This window comes from Engystomops pustulosus, chromosome 5 (assembly GCF_040894005.1).
Source record: "Engystomops pustulosus chromosome 5, aEngPut4.maternal, whole genome shotgun sequence".
In the NCBI taxonomy this organism is placed as follows: domain Eukaryota; kingdom Metazoa; phylum Chordata; class Amphibia; order Anura; family Leptodactylidae; genus Engystomops; species Engystomops pustulosus.
Window position 1 is genome coordinate 201,296,066 of NC_092415.1, and position 17,313 is coordinate 201,313,378.

Sequence of the window (17,313 nt, forward strand, 5' to 3'; positions counted from 1 at the left end):
GGACACCCCCTTTCCCCATGCCCTGCCTATAGGAAGGACATCCCCTATCCCCCATGCCCTGCCTATAGGAAGGACACCCCCTATCCCGCATGTCCTGCCTATAGGAAGGGCACCCCCTATCTCCCATGTCCTGCCTATAGGAAGGACACCCACTATCCCCCATGCCCTGCCTATAGGAAGGGCACCCCCTATCCCCCATGCCCTGCCTATAGGAAGGACACCCCCTATCCCCCATGCCCTGCCTATAGGAAGAACATCCCCTATCCCCCATGCCCTGCCTATAGGAAGGACACCCCCTATCCCCCATGTCCTGCCTATAGGAAGGGCACCCCCTATCTCCCATGTCCTGCCTATAGGAAGGACATCCCCTATCCCCCATGCCCTGCCTATAGGAAGGACACCCCCTATCCCCCATGTTCTGCCTATAGGAAGGATACCCCTTACCCCCATTCCCTGCCTATAGGAAGGATACCACCTATCCTCCATGCCCTGCCTATAGGAAGGACACCCCCTATCCCCCATGTTCTGCCTATAGGAAGGATACCCCTTACCCCCATTCCCTGCCTATAGGAAGGACACCCCCTATCCTTCATGCCCTGCCTATAGGAAGGACACCCCCTATCCCCCATGTTCTGCCTATAGGAAGGACACCCCCTTTCCCCATGCCCTGCCTATAGGAAGGACATCCCCTATCCCCCATGCCCTGCCTATAGGAAGGACACCCCCTATCCCGCATGTCCTGCCTATAGGAAGGGCACCCCCTATCTCCCATGTCCTGCCTATAGGAAGGACACCCACTATCCCCCATGCCCTGCCTATAGGAAGGGCACCCCCTATCCCCCATGCCCTGCCTATAGGAAGGACACCCCCTATCCCCCATGCCCTGCCTATAGGAAGAACATCCCCTATCCCCCATGCCCTGCCTATAGGAAGGACACCCCCTATCCCCCATGTCCTGCCTATAGGAAGGGCACCCCCTATCTCCCATGTCCTGCCTATAGGAAGGACATCCCCTATCCCCCATGCCCTGCCTATAGGAAGGACACCCCCTATCCCCCCTGTCCTGCCTATAGGAAGGGCACCCCCTATCTCCCATGTCCTGCCTATAGGAAGGAAACCCCCTATCCTCCATGCCCTGCCTATAGGAAGGATACCACCTATCCTCCATGCCCTGCCTATAGGGAGGACACCCCCTATCCCCCATGCCCTGCCTATAGGAAGGACATCCCCTATCGCCCCATGCCCTGCCTATAGGAAGGACACCCCCTATCCCCCATGTTCTGCCTATAGGAAGGATACCCCCTATCCCCCATGCCCTGCCTATAGGAAGGACATCCCCTATCCCCCATGCCCTGCCTATAGGAAGGACACCCCCTATCCCCCATGCCCTGCCTATAGGAAGGACACCCCCTATCCCCCATTTTCTGCCTATAGGAAGGATACCCCCTATCCCCCATGCCCTGCCTATAGGAAGGATACCCCCTTATCCCCCATGCCCTGCCTATAGGAAGGACATCCCCTATCGCCCCATGCCCTGCCTATAGGAAGGACACCCCCTATCCCCCATGTTCTGCCTATAGGAAGGATACCCCCTATCCCCCATGCCCTGCCTATAGGAAGGACATCCCCTATCCCCCATGCCCTGCCTATAGGAAGGACACCCCCTATCCCCCATGCCCTTCCTATAGGAAGGACATCCCCTATCGCCCCATGCCCTGCCTATAGGAAGGATACCCCCTATCCCCCATGTTCTGCCTATAGGAAGGATACCCCCTATCCCCCATGCCCTGCCTATAGGAAGGACATCCCCTATCCCCCATGCCCTGCCTATAGGAAGGACACCCCCTATCCCCCATGTGCTGCCTATAGGAAGGATACCTCTATCCCCCATGCCCTGCCTATAGGAAGGACATCCCCTATCGCCCCATGCCCTGCCTATAGGAAGGACACCCCCTATCCCCCATGTTCTGCCTATAGGAAGGACATCCCCTATCCCCCATGTTCTGCCTATAGGAAGGATACCCCCTATCCCCCATGCCCTGCCTATAGGAAGGACACCCCCTATCCCCCATGCCCTGCCTATAGGAAGGATACCCCCTATCCCCCATTCCCTGCCTATAGGAAGGACACCCCCTATCCCCCATGCCCTGACTATAGGAAGGATGCCACCTATCCCCCATGCCCTGCCTATAGGAAGGACACCCCCTATCCCCCATGCCCTGACTATAGGAAGGACACCCCCTATCCCCCATGCCCTGCCTATAGGAAGGATACCCCCTATCCCCCATTCCCTGCCTATAGGAAGGACACCCCCTATCCCCCATGCCCTGACTATAGGAAGGATGCCACCTATCCCCCATGCCCTGCCTATAGGAAGGACACCCCCTATCCCCCATGCCCTGACTATAGGAAGGATGCCACCTATCCCCCATGCCCTGCCTATAGGAAGGACACCCCCTATCCCCCATGCCCTGCCTATAGGAAGGATACCCCCTATCCCCAATGCCCTGCCTATAGGAAGGATACCCCCTATCCCCCATGCCCTGCCTATAGGAAGGATACCACCTATCCTCCATGACCTGCCTATAGGAAGGATACCACCTATCCTCCATGCCCTGCCTATAGGAAGCATACCCCCTATCCCCCATGTTCTGCCTATAGGAAGGACACCCCCTATCTCCCATGCCCTGCCTATAGGAAGGACACCCCCTATCTCCCATGCCCTGCCTATAGAAAGGACACCCCCTATCTCCCATGCCCTGCCTATAGGAAGGACATCCCCTATCCCGCATGCCCTGCCTATAGGAAGGACACCCCCTATCCCCCATGTTCTGCCTATAGGAAGGATACCCCCTATCCCCCATGTTCTGCCTATAGGAAGGATACCCCCTATCCCCCATGCCCTGCCTATAGGAAGGACACCCCCTATCCCCCATGCCCTGCCTATAGGAAGGACACCCCCTATCCCCCATGCCCTGCCTATAGGAAGGATACCACCTATCCTCCATGCCCTGCCTATAGGAAGGACACCCCCTATTCCCTGCCTATAGGAAGGACACCCCCTATCCCCCATGCCCTGCCTATAGGAAGGACACCCCCTATTCCCTGCCTATAGGAAGGACACCCCCTATCCCCCATGCCCTGCCTATAGGAAGGACACCCCCTATCCTCCATGCCCTGCCTATAGGAAGGATACCACCTATCCTCCATGCCCTGCCTATAGGAAGGACACCCCCTATTCCCTGCCTATAGGAAGGACACCCCCTATTCCCTGCCTATAGGAAGGACACCCCCTATCCCCCATGCCCTGCCTATAGGAAGGACACCCCCTATTCCCTGCCTATAGGAAGGACACCCCCTATCCCCCATGCCCTGCCTATAGGAAGGACACCCCATATTCCCTGCCTATAGGAAGGACACCCCCTATCCCCCATGCCCTGCCTATAGGAAGGACACCCCCTATTCCCTGCCTATAGGAAGGACACCCCCTATCTCCCATGCCCTGCCTATAGAAAGGACACCCCCTATCTCCCATGCCCTGCCTATAGGAAGGACATCCCCTATCCCCCATGCCCTGCCTATAGGAAGGACACCCCCTATCCCCCATGTTCTGCCTATAGGAAGGATACCCCCTATCCCCCATGTTCTGCCTATAGGAAGGATACCACCTATCCTCCATGCCCTGCCTATAGGAAGGACACCCCCTATTCCCTGCCTATAGGAAGGACACCCCCTATTCCCTGCCTATAGGAAGGACACCCCCTATCCCCCATGCCCTGCCTATAGGAAGGACACCCCCTATTCCCTGCCTATAGGAAGGACACCCCCTATCCCCCATGCCCTGCCTATAGGAAGGACACCCCCTATCCCCCATGCCCTGCCTATAGGAAGGATACCACCTATCCTCCATGCCCTGCCTATAGGAAGGACACCCCCTATTCCCTGCCTATAGGAAGGACACCCCCTATCCCCCATGCCCTGCCTATAGGAAGGACACCCCCTATTCCCTGCCTATAGGAAGGACACCCCCTATCCCCCATGCCCTGCCTATAGGAAGGACACCCCCTATCCTCCATGCCCTGCCTATAGGAAGGATACCACCTATCCTCCATGCCCTGCCTATAGGAAGGACACCCCCTATCCCCCATGCCCTGCCTATAGGAAGGACACCCCTATTCCCCCTACCCCGCCTATAGGAAGGATACCCCTTATCCCCATGCCCTGCCTATAGGAAGGATACCCCCTATCCCCTGCCTATAGGAAGGACACCCCCTATCCCCCATGCCCTGCCTATAGGAAGGACACCCCCTATCCCCCATGCCCTGCCTATAGGAAGGACACCCCCTATCCCCCATGCCCTGCCTATAGGAAGGATACCACCTATCCCCCATGCCCTGCCTATAGGAAGGATACCCCCTATCCCCCATGCCCTGCCTATAGGAAGGACACCCCCTATACCCTGCCTATAGGAAGGATCCCCCTATCCCCCATGCCCTGCCTATAGGAAGGATACCACCTATCCCCCATGCCCTGCCTATAGGAAGGATACCCCCTATCCCCCATGCCCTGCCTATAGGAAGGATACCCCCTATCCCCCATGCCCTGCCTATAGGAAGGACACCCCCTATACCCTGCCTATAGGAAGGATCCCCCTATCCCCCATGCCCTGCCTATAGGAAGGATACCACCTATCCCCCGCCTATAGGAAGGATCCCCCTATCCCCCATGCCCTGCCTATAGGAAGGATACCACCTATCCCCCGCCTATAGGCAGGATTCCCCCTATCCCCATTCCCTGCCTATAGGATGGACACCCCCTATCCCCCATTCCCTGCCTATGGGGCCTCCTCTCTCTGTTATCACATTCCCTCAGTGTGAGTGTACACTCCTTCTCTATCTCGCTCACTGCACTTTCCAAACTCTACACTAGCCCCTCCCACCAGATAGCCCAGTCACGTGCTCGTGACGTCATCAAAGGTCCTTCATCCACTACAAATTATCATCAACCGGAGAAACCGGAGGTCAGGTGCGAGTGTCCGGAGCCCAGTAACCCGGGGGCGGCGGAGCCCTGCGCGTCCTCTACTGCCAGGTAACAGCGCCACAGAGGTACTAATATACACATATATACGGTATATATACACGTCCCAGCATGCAGCTGGAGGCGGCGGCTGCAAAGCATGCTGGGACTTATAGTTCCACAGCAACTTCCTTTATGGCTGCATTACTGAGGTGTTATTACATCTATACATCCAGAGCCTGTGCCACATATATACTATATACTACTGACCCTAACATGACATTACTTACCCTGTACTGATCCCGAGTTACAGCCTGTATTATACTCCAGAGCTGCACTCACTATTCTGCTGCTGGTGCAGTCACTGTGTACATACATGACATTACTTACCCTGTACTGATCCCGAGTTACAGCCTGTATTATACTCCAGAGCTGCACTCACTATTCTGCTGCTGGTGCAGTCACTGTGTACATACATGACATTACTTACCCTGTACTGATCCCGAGTTACAGCCTGTATTATACTCCAGAGCTGCACTCACTATTCTGCTGCTGGTGCAGTCACTGTGTACATACATGACATTACTTACCCTGTACTGATCCCGAGTTACATCCTGTATTATACCCCAGAGCTGCACTCACTATTCTGCTGCCGGTGCAGTCACTGTGTACATACATGACATTACTTATCCTATACTGATCCTGAGTTACATCCTGTATTATACCCCAGAGCTGCACTCACTATTCTGCTGCTGGTGCAGTCACTGTGTACATACATGACATTACTTATCCTGTACTGATCCTGAGTTACATCCTGTATTATACACCAGAGCTGCACTCACTATTCTGCTGCTGGTGCAGTCACTGTGTACATACATGACATTACTTATCCTGTACTGATCCTGAGTTACATCCTGTATTATACTCCAGAGCTGCACTCACTATTCTGCTGCTGGTGCAGTCACTGTGTACATACATGACATTACTTATCCTGTACTGATCCTGAGTTACATCCTGTATTATACCCCAGAGCTGCACTCACTATTCTGCTGCTGGTGCAGTCACTGTGTACATACATGACATTACTTATCCTGTACTGATCCTGAGTTACATCCTGTATTATACCCCAGAGCTGCACTCACTATTCTGCTGCTGGTGCAGTCACTGTGTACATACATGACATTACTTATCCTGTACTGATCCTGAGTTACATCCTGTATTATACCCCAGAGCTGCACTCACTATTCTGCTGCTGGTGCAGTCACTGTGTACATACATGACATTACTTATCCTGTACTGATCCTGAGTTACATCCTGTATTATACCCCAGAGCAGCACTCACTATTCTGCTGCTGGTGCAGTCACTGTGTACATACATGACATTACTTATCCTGTACTGATCCTGAGTTACATCCTGTATTATACTCCAGAGCTGCACTCACTATTCTGCTGCTGGTGCAGTCACTGTGTACATACATGACATTACTTATCCTGTACTGATCCTGAGTTACATCCTGTATTATACCCCAGAGCTGCACTCACTATTCTGCTGCTGGTGCAGTCACTGTGTACATACATGACATTACTTATCCTGTACTGATCCTGAGTTACATCCTGTATTATACCCCAGAGCTGCACTCACTATTCTGCTGCTGGTGCAGTCACTGTGTACATACATGACATTACTTATCCTGTACTGATCCTGAGTTACATCCTGTATTATACCCCAGAGCTGCACTCACTATTCTGCTGCTGGTGCAGTCACTGTGTACATACATGACATTACTTATCCTGTACTGATCCTGAGTTACATCCTGTATTATACCCCAGAGCAGCACTCACTATTCTGCTGCTGGTGCAGTCACTATGTACATACATGACATTACTTATCCTGTACTGATCCTGAGTTACATCCTGTATTATACTCCAGAGCTGCACTCACTATTCTGCTGCTGGTGCAGTCACTGTGTACATACATGACATTACTTATCCTGTACTGATCCTGAGTTACATCCTGTATTATACCCCAGAGCTGCACTCACTATTCTGCTGCTGGTGCAGTCACTGTGTACATACATGACATGACTTATGCTGGTTTTGTATTTCTCTTAGTGACTGCTGCGTTGTATAACAATGAGTGGCTCTAAGCCGGACATCCTGTGGGCCCCGCACCATGTGGACAGGTTTGTGGTGTGTGACTCGGAGCTCATCCTTTATCACATTGAATCCAGGGCCAATTCTAATTCTGAGCTGAAGGCCGGATCGTTGCGCCTCTCGGAGGAGACCACCGCCACCCTCCTGGCCATTAACTCTGATACCCCCTACATGAAATGTGTCGCCTGGTATCCTAAATACGACCCTGAATGCCTCTTGGCTGTGGGCCAGGCTAACGGCAGGGTAGTGCTCACCAGCCTGGGCCAAGACCACAACTCTAAATGTAGGGATCTGATTGGTAAGGAGTTTGTGCCTAAACACGCCCGGCAGTGCAACACCCTGGCATGGAACCCCCTGGATAGTAACTGGCTGGCGGCAGGTTTGGATAAGCACAGAGCCGACTTTTCCGTATCCGTCTGGGATATCTGTAGTAAGTACACCCCCGACGCCAGCGCCCCCATGGAGAAGGTCCGCCTTGCAACGGGCGACAACGAGAGCAGCTCAGTGGTGACCAAACCGCTGTATGAACTGGGCCAGAACGACGCCTGCCTGTCCCTCTGCTGGCTTCCTAGGGATCAGAAGTTGCTCCTGGCCGGGATGCACCGGAACTTGGCCATATTTGACCTCCGAAATACCAACCAGAAAATATTCGTCAACACCAAAGCGGTGCAGGGCGTCACGGTAGACCCCCACTTCCATGACCGGGTGGCGTCTTTCTTCGAGGGACAAGTAGCCATATGGGACCTTCGAAAATTCGAGAAACCGGTGCTGACTCTTACGGAGCAGCCTAAGCCCCTCAGCAAAGTAGCTTGGTGCCCGACACGGACCGGACTCCTCGCCACCCTGACCCGGGACAGTAATATCATCAGACTGTACGACATGCAGCACACCCCCACGCCCATCGGAGACGAAACCGAGCCGACCATCATAGAGCGGAGCGTCCAGCCCTGCGATAACTACATCGCCTCCTTCGCGTGGCATCCCACCAGTCAGAACCGCATGGTGGTGGTCACCCCCAACAGGACCATGTCGGACTTCACAGTGTTCGAGCGGATATCCCTGGCGTGGAGTCCCAACACGTCGCTGATGTGGGCGTGCAGCAGGCAGCTCTATGAATGTACGGAGGAGGGGAAGGACAGCTCCTCGGAGAAGGACATCGCCACTAAGATGAGGCTGCGGGCGCTATCGCGCTACGGCCTGGACACGGAGCAGGTCTGGAGGAACCATCTACTGGCCGGGAATGAGGACCCTCAGCTCAAGTCTCTGTGGTACACGTTGCACTATATCCTTCTATGAGACCTGTAAGTGTCCAGGACCCCCAAATAATACAGCAAGGCTTTGGCTTATTGACATTGTTGGTTCTGTGTGGTGGTGACTTGGGCTGGACTGGACACTGTGCAGGGATTGGGACTCCCAGCATCATAGTATGACGCTAGGAGTCCCTGCCGAGCTGCTGTGCTGTACTATATACATGATTAAAGGAAACCTCACAATCCACCATGATAAACCAGGGACATTACTCGTAGATCCAGGCCTCGTGAAGGTGGGAATTTTCTTATAATTGTTATCCATGGCCTCCTTCATTCTAAAATCAACTTTCATAATTATGCTAATGAGCCAGAAGGGCTCTGGCGCTTTACACTGTGCAGGAGCACTTCCCCCTCCCACTGTGTGAGATTACAGCAGGCAGAGGGAGGGTGGATGTGCTGACCGGGCAGATGGGAGGTGGAGACAGTGTAACAGCCTGTGAAGCTACAGCAACCGTAACACCTCCCAGAGACTTTCTAGCTCATTATCATAATTTTGGAAGTTGATTTTAGAAGGAAGAAGACCATGGATAACAAATATAAGAAGATTACCACAGTCCCGGTGCCTTGAGCTATGAGTAATGTCCCTGGTTTATCAGGATGGGTTGCGATGATAGATTTCGTTTAATGCACTGAATAGTAGTCCTTCTGGGTACTCGTCAACCATGATGTAGTCCAAGCTAGTCCTTTATAGTGTTCAGTTCGGGGAAATATGGCCGATATCCAGTCCGCGGCCCTGATGTCTCCTCTATCATCTTTGGGTCTCTCCGTAGCAGGCAACTTGTATTGTAGGTTATGGACCCAGCACCAGAACATTGCAGATCCGCTGCTGTGGATGTAGGAGGCTTCTTCCATGTCCAATGTTAGGACCATATCCAGTGTTCTCCCCATCCACAGAATTTGGGATAAAATACTGATCACAGGACATGCAGTGGCAGGTGGGACATGCACCCTCTGCTCCATTCATTGCCTCCAGCACGGCTGGTGATGGCACTGCCATAGGGAGTGAATGGAGCGGCAGGGAGCTCTTCCGGCTTCTCACTCCATTGATTAGGCAGAACACGACCCCCTTTGTGAATAGGGAATAACCCTGAGTCTTTGGACAACCCCTTTTAAGTAGATTTTCCCCTAAACAAGATTAGGATAGTAAATGACTGTGCAGTCACTGGGGGGTCTATAAATGATGCTCTGCGGCGCCCCCTATGCTCCAGCAGTGTGCTGTGTATATCCAGACTCACATGTGGTGTCTTCCTATACCTGTCATCACTTATGAAGCAGTACGCTGAAGATATCGACCAGAAGTCCAGCAACAAGGGATCGCTGGTCTACGCCGGGATTAAGGCCATTGTGAAATCCTCGTTGGGTAAGAAGATCTGTGGAGTGTATGACGTGGGCTCATTGCTGGCGGCACCCGTAGTCGTAGTCAGGTGCCGGCAGAATATGTGAAGGCTGAAAATATCCTCTTACTGGTGTGTATTTAGCGTCTCATGGTAGTTAAAGGGAACCTGTCAGCAGGTGTGACCATGTAGACTGCAGCCAATGTTGTGTATTGTCCCTGCAGAGTGTAATCAGACCTTTGTGTTAGTAGCAGCAGGACTGTGATATATGGCTTTATATTCCAGGATTGTAGTACTGAGAATGTGCCCTCACACTGCTGTGCTCTGCGCTCTCTACAGCTGATGTTAGGTGTTATCCCTGGAGAGGTTTGTAATTAGACCTCTGAGTAAGTTATTGTTGTTAGTAGCAGCGGGACTGTGATATATGAATTTATATGAATTTATATTCCACGATTGTAGTTTCTCCAAGTACACTTGGTGCATGTCCTCACACTGCTGTGCTCTCTGCAGCCAGTGTTTGGTATTGTCCCCAGAGAGATGTATGTGCGCTCATACCTTTGTTTTATGTTGTTAGTAGTAGCAGGATTGTGATTTTTTTTTTTTTTTTTTAATTTATTTTCCAGGATTGTAGCTGCTAGGGGAGTATCCTCACACTGCTGTTCTCTGTGCAGACATTGTCTAGGTATTGTCCCCGGAGAGATGTAGAGTGTGCCCTCACACTGCTGTTGTCTGTGTGTCTATAGCTAATGTTAGGTGTTGTACCTGGAGAAGTGTGTAATCAGACCTCTGTGTGAGATTTTGTCGTTAGTAGCAGCAGGACTGTGACATATGGATTAACATTTCAGAATTGTAGCTTCTTCAAGTGCACAGGGTTTTTCCTGACACTGCTGTGCTCTGTGCTGTCTGCAGCCAGTGTTTGGTCATTTTCCCTAGAGAAGTGTAATCAGACCTTTGCATATGTTATTAGTAGCAGCAGGACTGTAAAATATGGATTTATATTTCATAATTGTTGCTTCTCCAAGTGGACTGGGGGTGTGTCCTCACACTGCTGTGCTCTGTGCAGTTATTGTTAGGTATTGTCCCTAGAGAGATGTTTAATAAGAACTTTGTGTATGTCGGTAGCAGCAGGACTGTGAAATCTGGATTTATATTCGAGGATTGTAGGTTAACCAAGTGCCCTGGAGAAGGGTGGGGGATGTCCTCACACTGCTGTGCTCTGTGTTCTCTGCAGCCCTTGTTATGAATTGTCCCTGGAGAGATGTGTAATCTGGCCTTTGTATATGTTGGTAGTAGCAGCAGGACTGTGATGTATGGATTTATATTCCAGGATTGTAGCTTCTTGGAGTGTATTCTCACACTGCTGTTCTCTTAGCGCTCTACATTTACCTAGTCTGTTATAGAAAACCCGTAAATTAAGATTATTTTTGTATATATAATAATCTTTCTGTGCTTACTACAGCCTAGTACCCCAGTGTACAGCACCGCGTATCCTACAGTTTGTTACAATGTTTTAAAGGGACGACAGAGAGCGTCCGGAGCAGCTGGAGCGGTTCTGACCGCCAGGCGGATGTGGTCCATTACGTCAGCGAGGAGCGGAGTTTGGCGCTGCAGCTCTGCGGCTGGAGAAAGAAGGGATCGGACACCGACATCGGACCCTTCCTGAACTCACTGGAACAAGAAGGAGAATGGGAGAGAGCGGCGGCCATATCATTGTTTAACCTGGACATCCGGCGCGCCATCCAGATCCTGAATAAGGGGGCGTCCACCGGGAAAGGTGGGGGGCTCAGCTCCGGTAACTCAGGGTGGCCCCACACATGGTGACCGCTGTTACTAATCCCTGGCCTGGATCCTTGCAGGAGATCTCAACCTGAATGTGGTAGCGATGGCGCTGTCCGGATACACGGACGAGAAGAATTCCCTCTGGAGAGAGATGTGCAGCTCCCTGCGGAACCAGCTGAGTAACCCTTACCTCGCCGTCATGTTTGCCTTCCTCACCAGTGACCCCGGCTCCTATGACACCGTGCTGGTAGGTTCACAGGTTGATATATATATATGTGTATGTGTGGTCCAGGGGAGCCGCAGTGATCTCATGTATCGGTTTCCATGTTGTTCCAGTTTGAATGCGCGATGGCGGTGAGGGATCGCGTGGCCTTCGCCTGCTTGTTCCTGAATGACGCTCAGGTGAGATGTGACTTTGTACCCATTGATGTTCTTAACATCAATGCCATATAATAAACATAGTGTTCACAGTCTCCACCCAATATGGAATCCACACATTCATTGGGGAGGATTCATTCACTGGGATGTGCTGGTATCGCTAGTATCTAAGTCAGTGGTGTGGATGCGCAAGTGTGGCTACTCTTTACAGTCCTATTTATCCAGAGTCATGGAGGTGGCACTGCAGGGTGGATTCGTGGGTCAGGGAGGGGGCGCTGCAGGGCGGAAGCGAGGGTCAGGGAGGGGGCGCTCTGCAGGGCGGATGCGAGGGTCAGGGAGGGGGCGCTCTGCAGGGCGGAAGCGAGGGTCAGGGAGGGGGCGCTCTGCAGGGCGGAAGCGAGGGTCAGGGAGGGGGCGCTCTGCAGGGCGGAAGCGAGGGTCAGGGAGGGGGCGCTCTGCAGGGCGGAAGCGAGGGTCAGGGAGGGGGCGCTCTGCAGGGCGGAAGCGAGGGTCAGGGAGGGGGCGCTCTGCAGGGCGGAAGCGAGGGTCAGGGAGGGGGCGCTCTGCAGGGCGGAAGCGAGGGTCAGGGAGGGGGCACTCTGCAGGGTGGATTTGTGGGTCAGGGAGGGGGCGCTGCAGGGCAGATGCGAGGGTCAGGGAGGGGGCGCTGCAGGGCGGAAGCGAGGGTCAGGGAGGGGGCACTCTGCAGGGCGGAAGCAAGGGTCAGGGAGGGGGCACTCTGCAGGGCGGAAGCAAGGGTCAGGGAGGGGGCACTCTGCAGGGCGGAAGCAAGGGTCAGGGAGGGGGCACTCTGCAGGGCGGAAGCCAGGGAGAAGTGGGGTGCTGCAGAGGGGATGCGAGGGTCAGATAGACGACGCTGGGCGGGGCAAGGGTCAGGGAGGTGGAGCTGGGCAGGAGTGGGGGTCAGGGAGGCGGGGCTATCCACAGAGGTGCGCTCTCTCTGCTCCAGGCTGTGATCTGTATAGATCCCTCACATTCTATACCTTTTATTGCAGTTGATAAAGTACATTGATAAGTTGACCCAAGACATGAAGGAGGTCGGGAACCTGGAGGGGATCGTCCTGACGGGACTGACAAAGGACGGGGTGGACCTGATAGAAAGTTATGTGGACAGGACCGGCGATGTACAGACGGCGAGTTACTGCATGCTGCAGGTAAGTGCCAGGATCTGGTTATGTGATTTTTTTTTTTAGCTCTTTTTTTTCCTTTTTCATACAAGTTTTTTGTTTTTGTTTTTTTTGTTTAAGGACTAAAATATGATCTCTATATGAGAGGTCCTGGGGATAGGTTGTCAGGCCGTGACCTCTGAGGGTGCAGCCTCCGGTCCATGCAGAGAGATTCTGTGCTGTCATGGGCTCAGCGGAGGTCCAAGATGTTCTGGTGTCTATGGGGAGTAGAGTTTGGCAGATCTCCCCTGATCCCACAAAATAATTGAACCCTTTGCTTTTCTCTTGGACATGTGCAGGGGTCACCGTCGGATGTTCTGAAGGACGAGCGAGTCCAGTACTGGATAGAAAACTACAGGAACCTGCTGGACGCCTGGAGGTTCTGGCACAAGAGAGCAGAGTTTGATATTCACCGCAGTAAACTGGATCCCAGCTCCAAACCTCTGGCACAGGTCTGTCGGATCCTACTCATCACTTATATAGGAGAGCGCCATCTACTGACCTTCAGAACCAGAACCTCCTCCAACCTCTGTTTCCGTTTCTTCCTTATTCCCTTTCTGCCTCCTCAGTCTCTCTCCAGTCTCTCTTCTCCTCCTTCCTCCAGTCTCTCTCCATCACCCCCTTCTCTGACCTCTCACCCCGGCACTTCTTTTATGTTTCTTCTCGTTACCTCTTGCTTAGGGCTGATACATTGTAACAAACAATTTAAAAATTTATGACAATTTTTCCAAACAAGCAAGCAGTGATCCTGAGCTATGATACATTGCACCAAACTAGAAACTGACTAGAGCATAGGATAGACTGGACACGGGTCTATTAATGGAAGACGTATAAGGGTTGTCCATTCACTGACAGCAAGCAAGGGGGGAAAGTAAAGTAGAGCTGCAGAAATTGTTTCTGTCTCACCAGAATTGAAAGGATTTTATTTCTTGCAGGTATTTGTGAGCTGTAACTTCTGCGGGAAGTCCATCTCCTACAGCTGCTCCCCGATGCCGCACCAGGGCCGAGGATTCGGTCAGTATGGGGTCAGCGGGTCACCCACCAAATCAAAGTTCACCAGTTGTCCCGGCTGCCGAAAACCTCTGCCACGCTGCGCCCTCTGCCTCATTAACATGGGAAATCCGGTCTCTAGTAGTCCAGGTAACAGAGCACTTACCAACCCACCGACCTTATTATAGGGAGGTCACGGCCCATAACAGTACACAGACCTTATTATAAGGGGGGAGGGGGACACACGGCCCATAACAGTACACAGACTTTATTATAAGGGGGGGGGAGGGAAGGGAGGGAAACGGACACGGCCCATAACAGTACACAGACTGCTTTTAATGAACATTGTGTTTTAATTGTAACCTCTGTACATGTCCTTCTCACAGCCTGGACTGCAGACTGATACATTGTAGCAAACTATCAGAGATCTGTGCAGCTGCTGCCGATGTGTTTAACTCACAGAGCATTGTCTAGACTGGATACAGCTGTCTCTAATACTCAGCAGAGAGCAGGACTAGTTGTGTACAGGATTGCTACAATGTATCAGTGTGGAGTTGGGGCTGTGGAGCTCACAGAGCATTGTCTAGACTGGATACAGCTGTCTCTAATACGCTGCAGAGAGAAGGACTAGTTGTGTACAGGATTGCTACAATGTATCAGTGTGGAGTTGGGGCTGTGGAGCTCACAGAGCATTGTCTAGACTGGATACAATTGTCTCCACTTCTCAGCTATGTACTCGGCTTCTGCCACTGAATGTATTCAGCAGTTCAGTCATTGACTGAGATCAGAGATCTTGACGATGGGGAGAGTTAGAGTTCGGTACACATAAGCCGGACCCCTGTAATAATCCTATGGTGTGTGTTGGATTATTATAATCTGTCCTCTGCTCAGGAGCATCAAAGTCTGACGAGAAGATAGACCTGAGCAAGGAGAAGAAGGTGGCGCAGTTCAACAACTGGTTCACCTGGTGCCACAACTGTCGCCACGGCGGCCACGCGGGGCACATGATGAGCTGGTTCAGGTGAGGAGGCGGCAGGGATACAGTCATAATACTCCAGTCTCCAATGTCCTCCCTATATCATGCCTACATCTTGCAGGGATCATACGGAGTGCCCGGTGTCGGCCTGCTCCTGCAAGTGCATGCAGCTGGATACAACAGGCAACCTGGTCCCTGAAGAGTCTGCACAGCCCTGAGTCTGGCCACGTCTTGTGTACCACGTGTGTGTGAACTGCTACAGCAGAAGGCCTAACATTACTGACAGCGGGAGGTTACAGTGTTATAACACAGAGCGGATAGGAGGACTGTGATCTGCAAAAAGCAGCTTGTTACAGGAAATGAGTCATTTTAAGGAAAAAAAATATATATATTTTTGGGGGTAAGCTATCAGTAGGGACCGTGCGGACTGTAGCCAGTGTTGTGTATGGTCCCTGGAGAGCTGTGTAATCAAACCTTTGGACTGTGATACAAAGATTTATATTCCAGGATTGCAGCTTCTCCATAAGAACTTGGGGGGTGTCCTTAACAATGGCTGCACAGTGCACAGCAGTGTAAGGATTGTCCCATTGTCCCTGGGAAAATGTGTAATCAGACTTTTGTGTAAGTTCTTAGTGGCAGCAGGACTGTGAAGTATGAATTTATATTCCAGGATTGTAGCAGGACTGTGCTCCTCTGAGGATGGATTTGCTCTATAGCCCTTATAGTTGGCAGTGTGAGGACACTGCAATCCTGGAATATATATCCATAGTTTATAGTTCTATGGCTACTAAATACATAGAGAAAAGTCTGATTATGTATCTTCCTTGACAATACCCAACACTGGCTGCACAGAACACCGCAGTGTAAGGACACTCCCCCAGTGCACTTGAAGAAGCTACAACCCTGTAATGTAAACCATTACCTCAACATATACAAAGGTCTGATGACTCCTTTCTCCAGGGACAATACAGAACAGTGGTTGTAGTCTGTATGGTCACACCAGGTGCCAGATCCCTTTATAGGTAGGTCCTCCGTTTCTTCACAAGCCTTATCTATGATGTTACTCCAGCTGAGACGTTTTCTAATTGGTCACTTCCTTTTATCCAACTGCTTGAAGATCATTTGTGTAAAATCTGATTTGCTGTGTTGGTTTTTCTTTTCCTTAATGGGGTCATCAGGGTTTAAAATATTCCCGACTTATTCTAAGGAGAGGCCCCACATGTGTCAGTGATGCTACAGAGTCCGATCCCCAATGATGTGATACCGATGGTCATTACTGAGGATGAAGTCATGAAGCTTTTGAGCCAGAATCTTTTTATATGCATCTGTTCTGTATTTTGTGTTTCTAAAGTGAATGTTCACCTTCTGATGTTTCACAATTTAAATAAATTGACTTTGTAAATAATTGTGGATCCTGAGTGATTAAATAACATTACTTATCCTGTACTGATCCTGAGTTACCTCCTGTATTATACCCCAGAGCTGCACTCACTATTCTGCTGCTGGTGCAGTCACTGTGTACATACATGACATTACTTATCCTGTACTGATCCTGAGTTACATCCTGTATTATACCCCAGAGCTGCACTCACTATTCTGCTGCTGGTGCAGTCACTGTGTACATACATGACATTACTTCTCCTGTACTGATCCTGAGTTACATCCTGTATTATACCCCAGAGCTGCACTCACTATTCTGCTGCTGGTGCAGTCACTGTGTACATACATGACATTACTTATCCTGTACTGATCCTGAGTTACCTCCTGTATTATACCCCAGAGCTGCACTCACTATTCTGCTGCTGGTGCAGTCACTGTGTACATACATGACATTACTTATCCTGTACTGATCCTGAGTTACATCCTGTATTATACCCCAGAGCTGCACTCACTATTCTGCTGCTGGTGCAGTCACTGTGTACATACATGACATTACTTCTCCTGTACTGATCCTGAGTTACATCCTGTATTATACCCCAGAGCTGCACTCACTATTCTGCTGCTGGTGCAGTCACTGTGTACATACATGACATTACTTATCCTGTACTGATCCTGAGTTACCTCCTGTATTATACCCCAGAGCTGCACTCACTATTCTGCTGCTGGTGCAGTCACTGTGTACATACATGACATTACTTATCCTGTACTGATCCTGAGTTACATCCTGTATTATACCCCAGAGCTGCACT

General features: G+C 51.4%; 1 protein-coding gene across 2 annotated transcripts; it reads left to right on the forward strand.

The window, feature by feature from the left end:
- The first annotated feature begins 4,931 nt into the window (after window positions 1-4,931).
- Window positions 4,932-16,529, forward strand: MIOS (meiosis regulator for oocyte development). Of its 2 annotated transcripts, none has more exons than XM_072154363.1 (11): window positions 4,932-5,088; window positions 7,129-8,452; window positions 9,745-9,840; window positions 11,331-11,588; window positions 11,671-11,840; window positions 11,930-11,995; window positions 12,988-13,146; window positions 13,458-13,610; window positions 14,094-14,298; window positions 15,040-15,169; window positions 15,246-16,529. In XM_072154363.1, the coding sequence occupies exons 2-11, from the start codon at window positions 7,150-7,152 to the stop codon at window positions 15,340-15,342; spliced, it is 2,637 nt and encodes an 878-aa protein (XP_072010464.1). In that variant the 5' UTR covers window positions 4,932-5,088; window positions 7,129-7,149; the 3' UTR covers window positions 15,343-16,529. The 2 variants fall into 2 exon arrangements, with proteins under 2 accessions (XP_072010464.1, XP_072010465.1); XM_072154364.1 differs by having other exon boundaries at window positions 4,949-5,105.
- The last annotated feature ends 784 nt before the right edge of the window (window positions 16,530-17,313 follow it).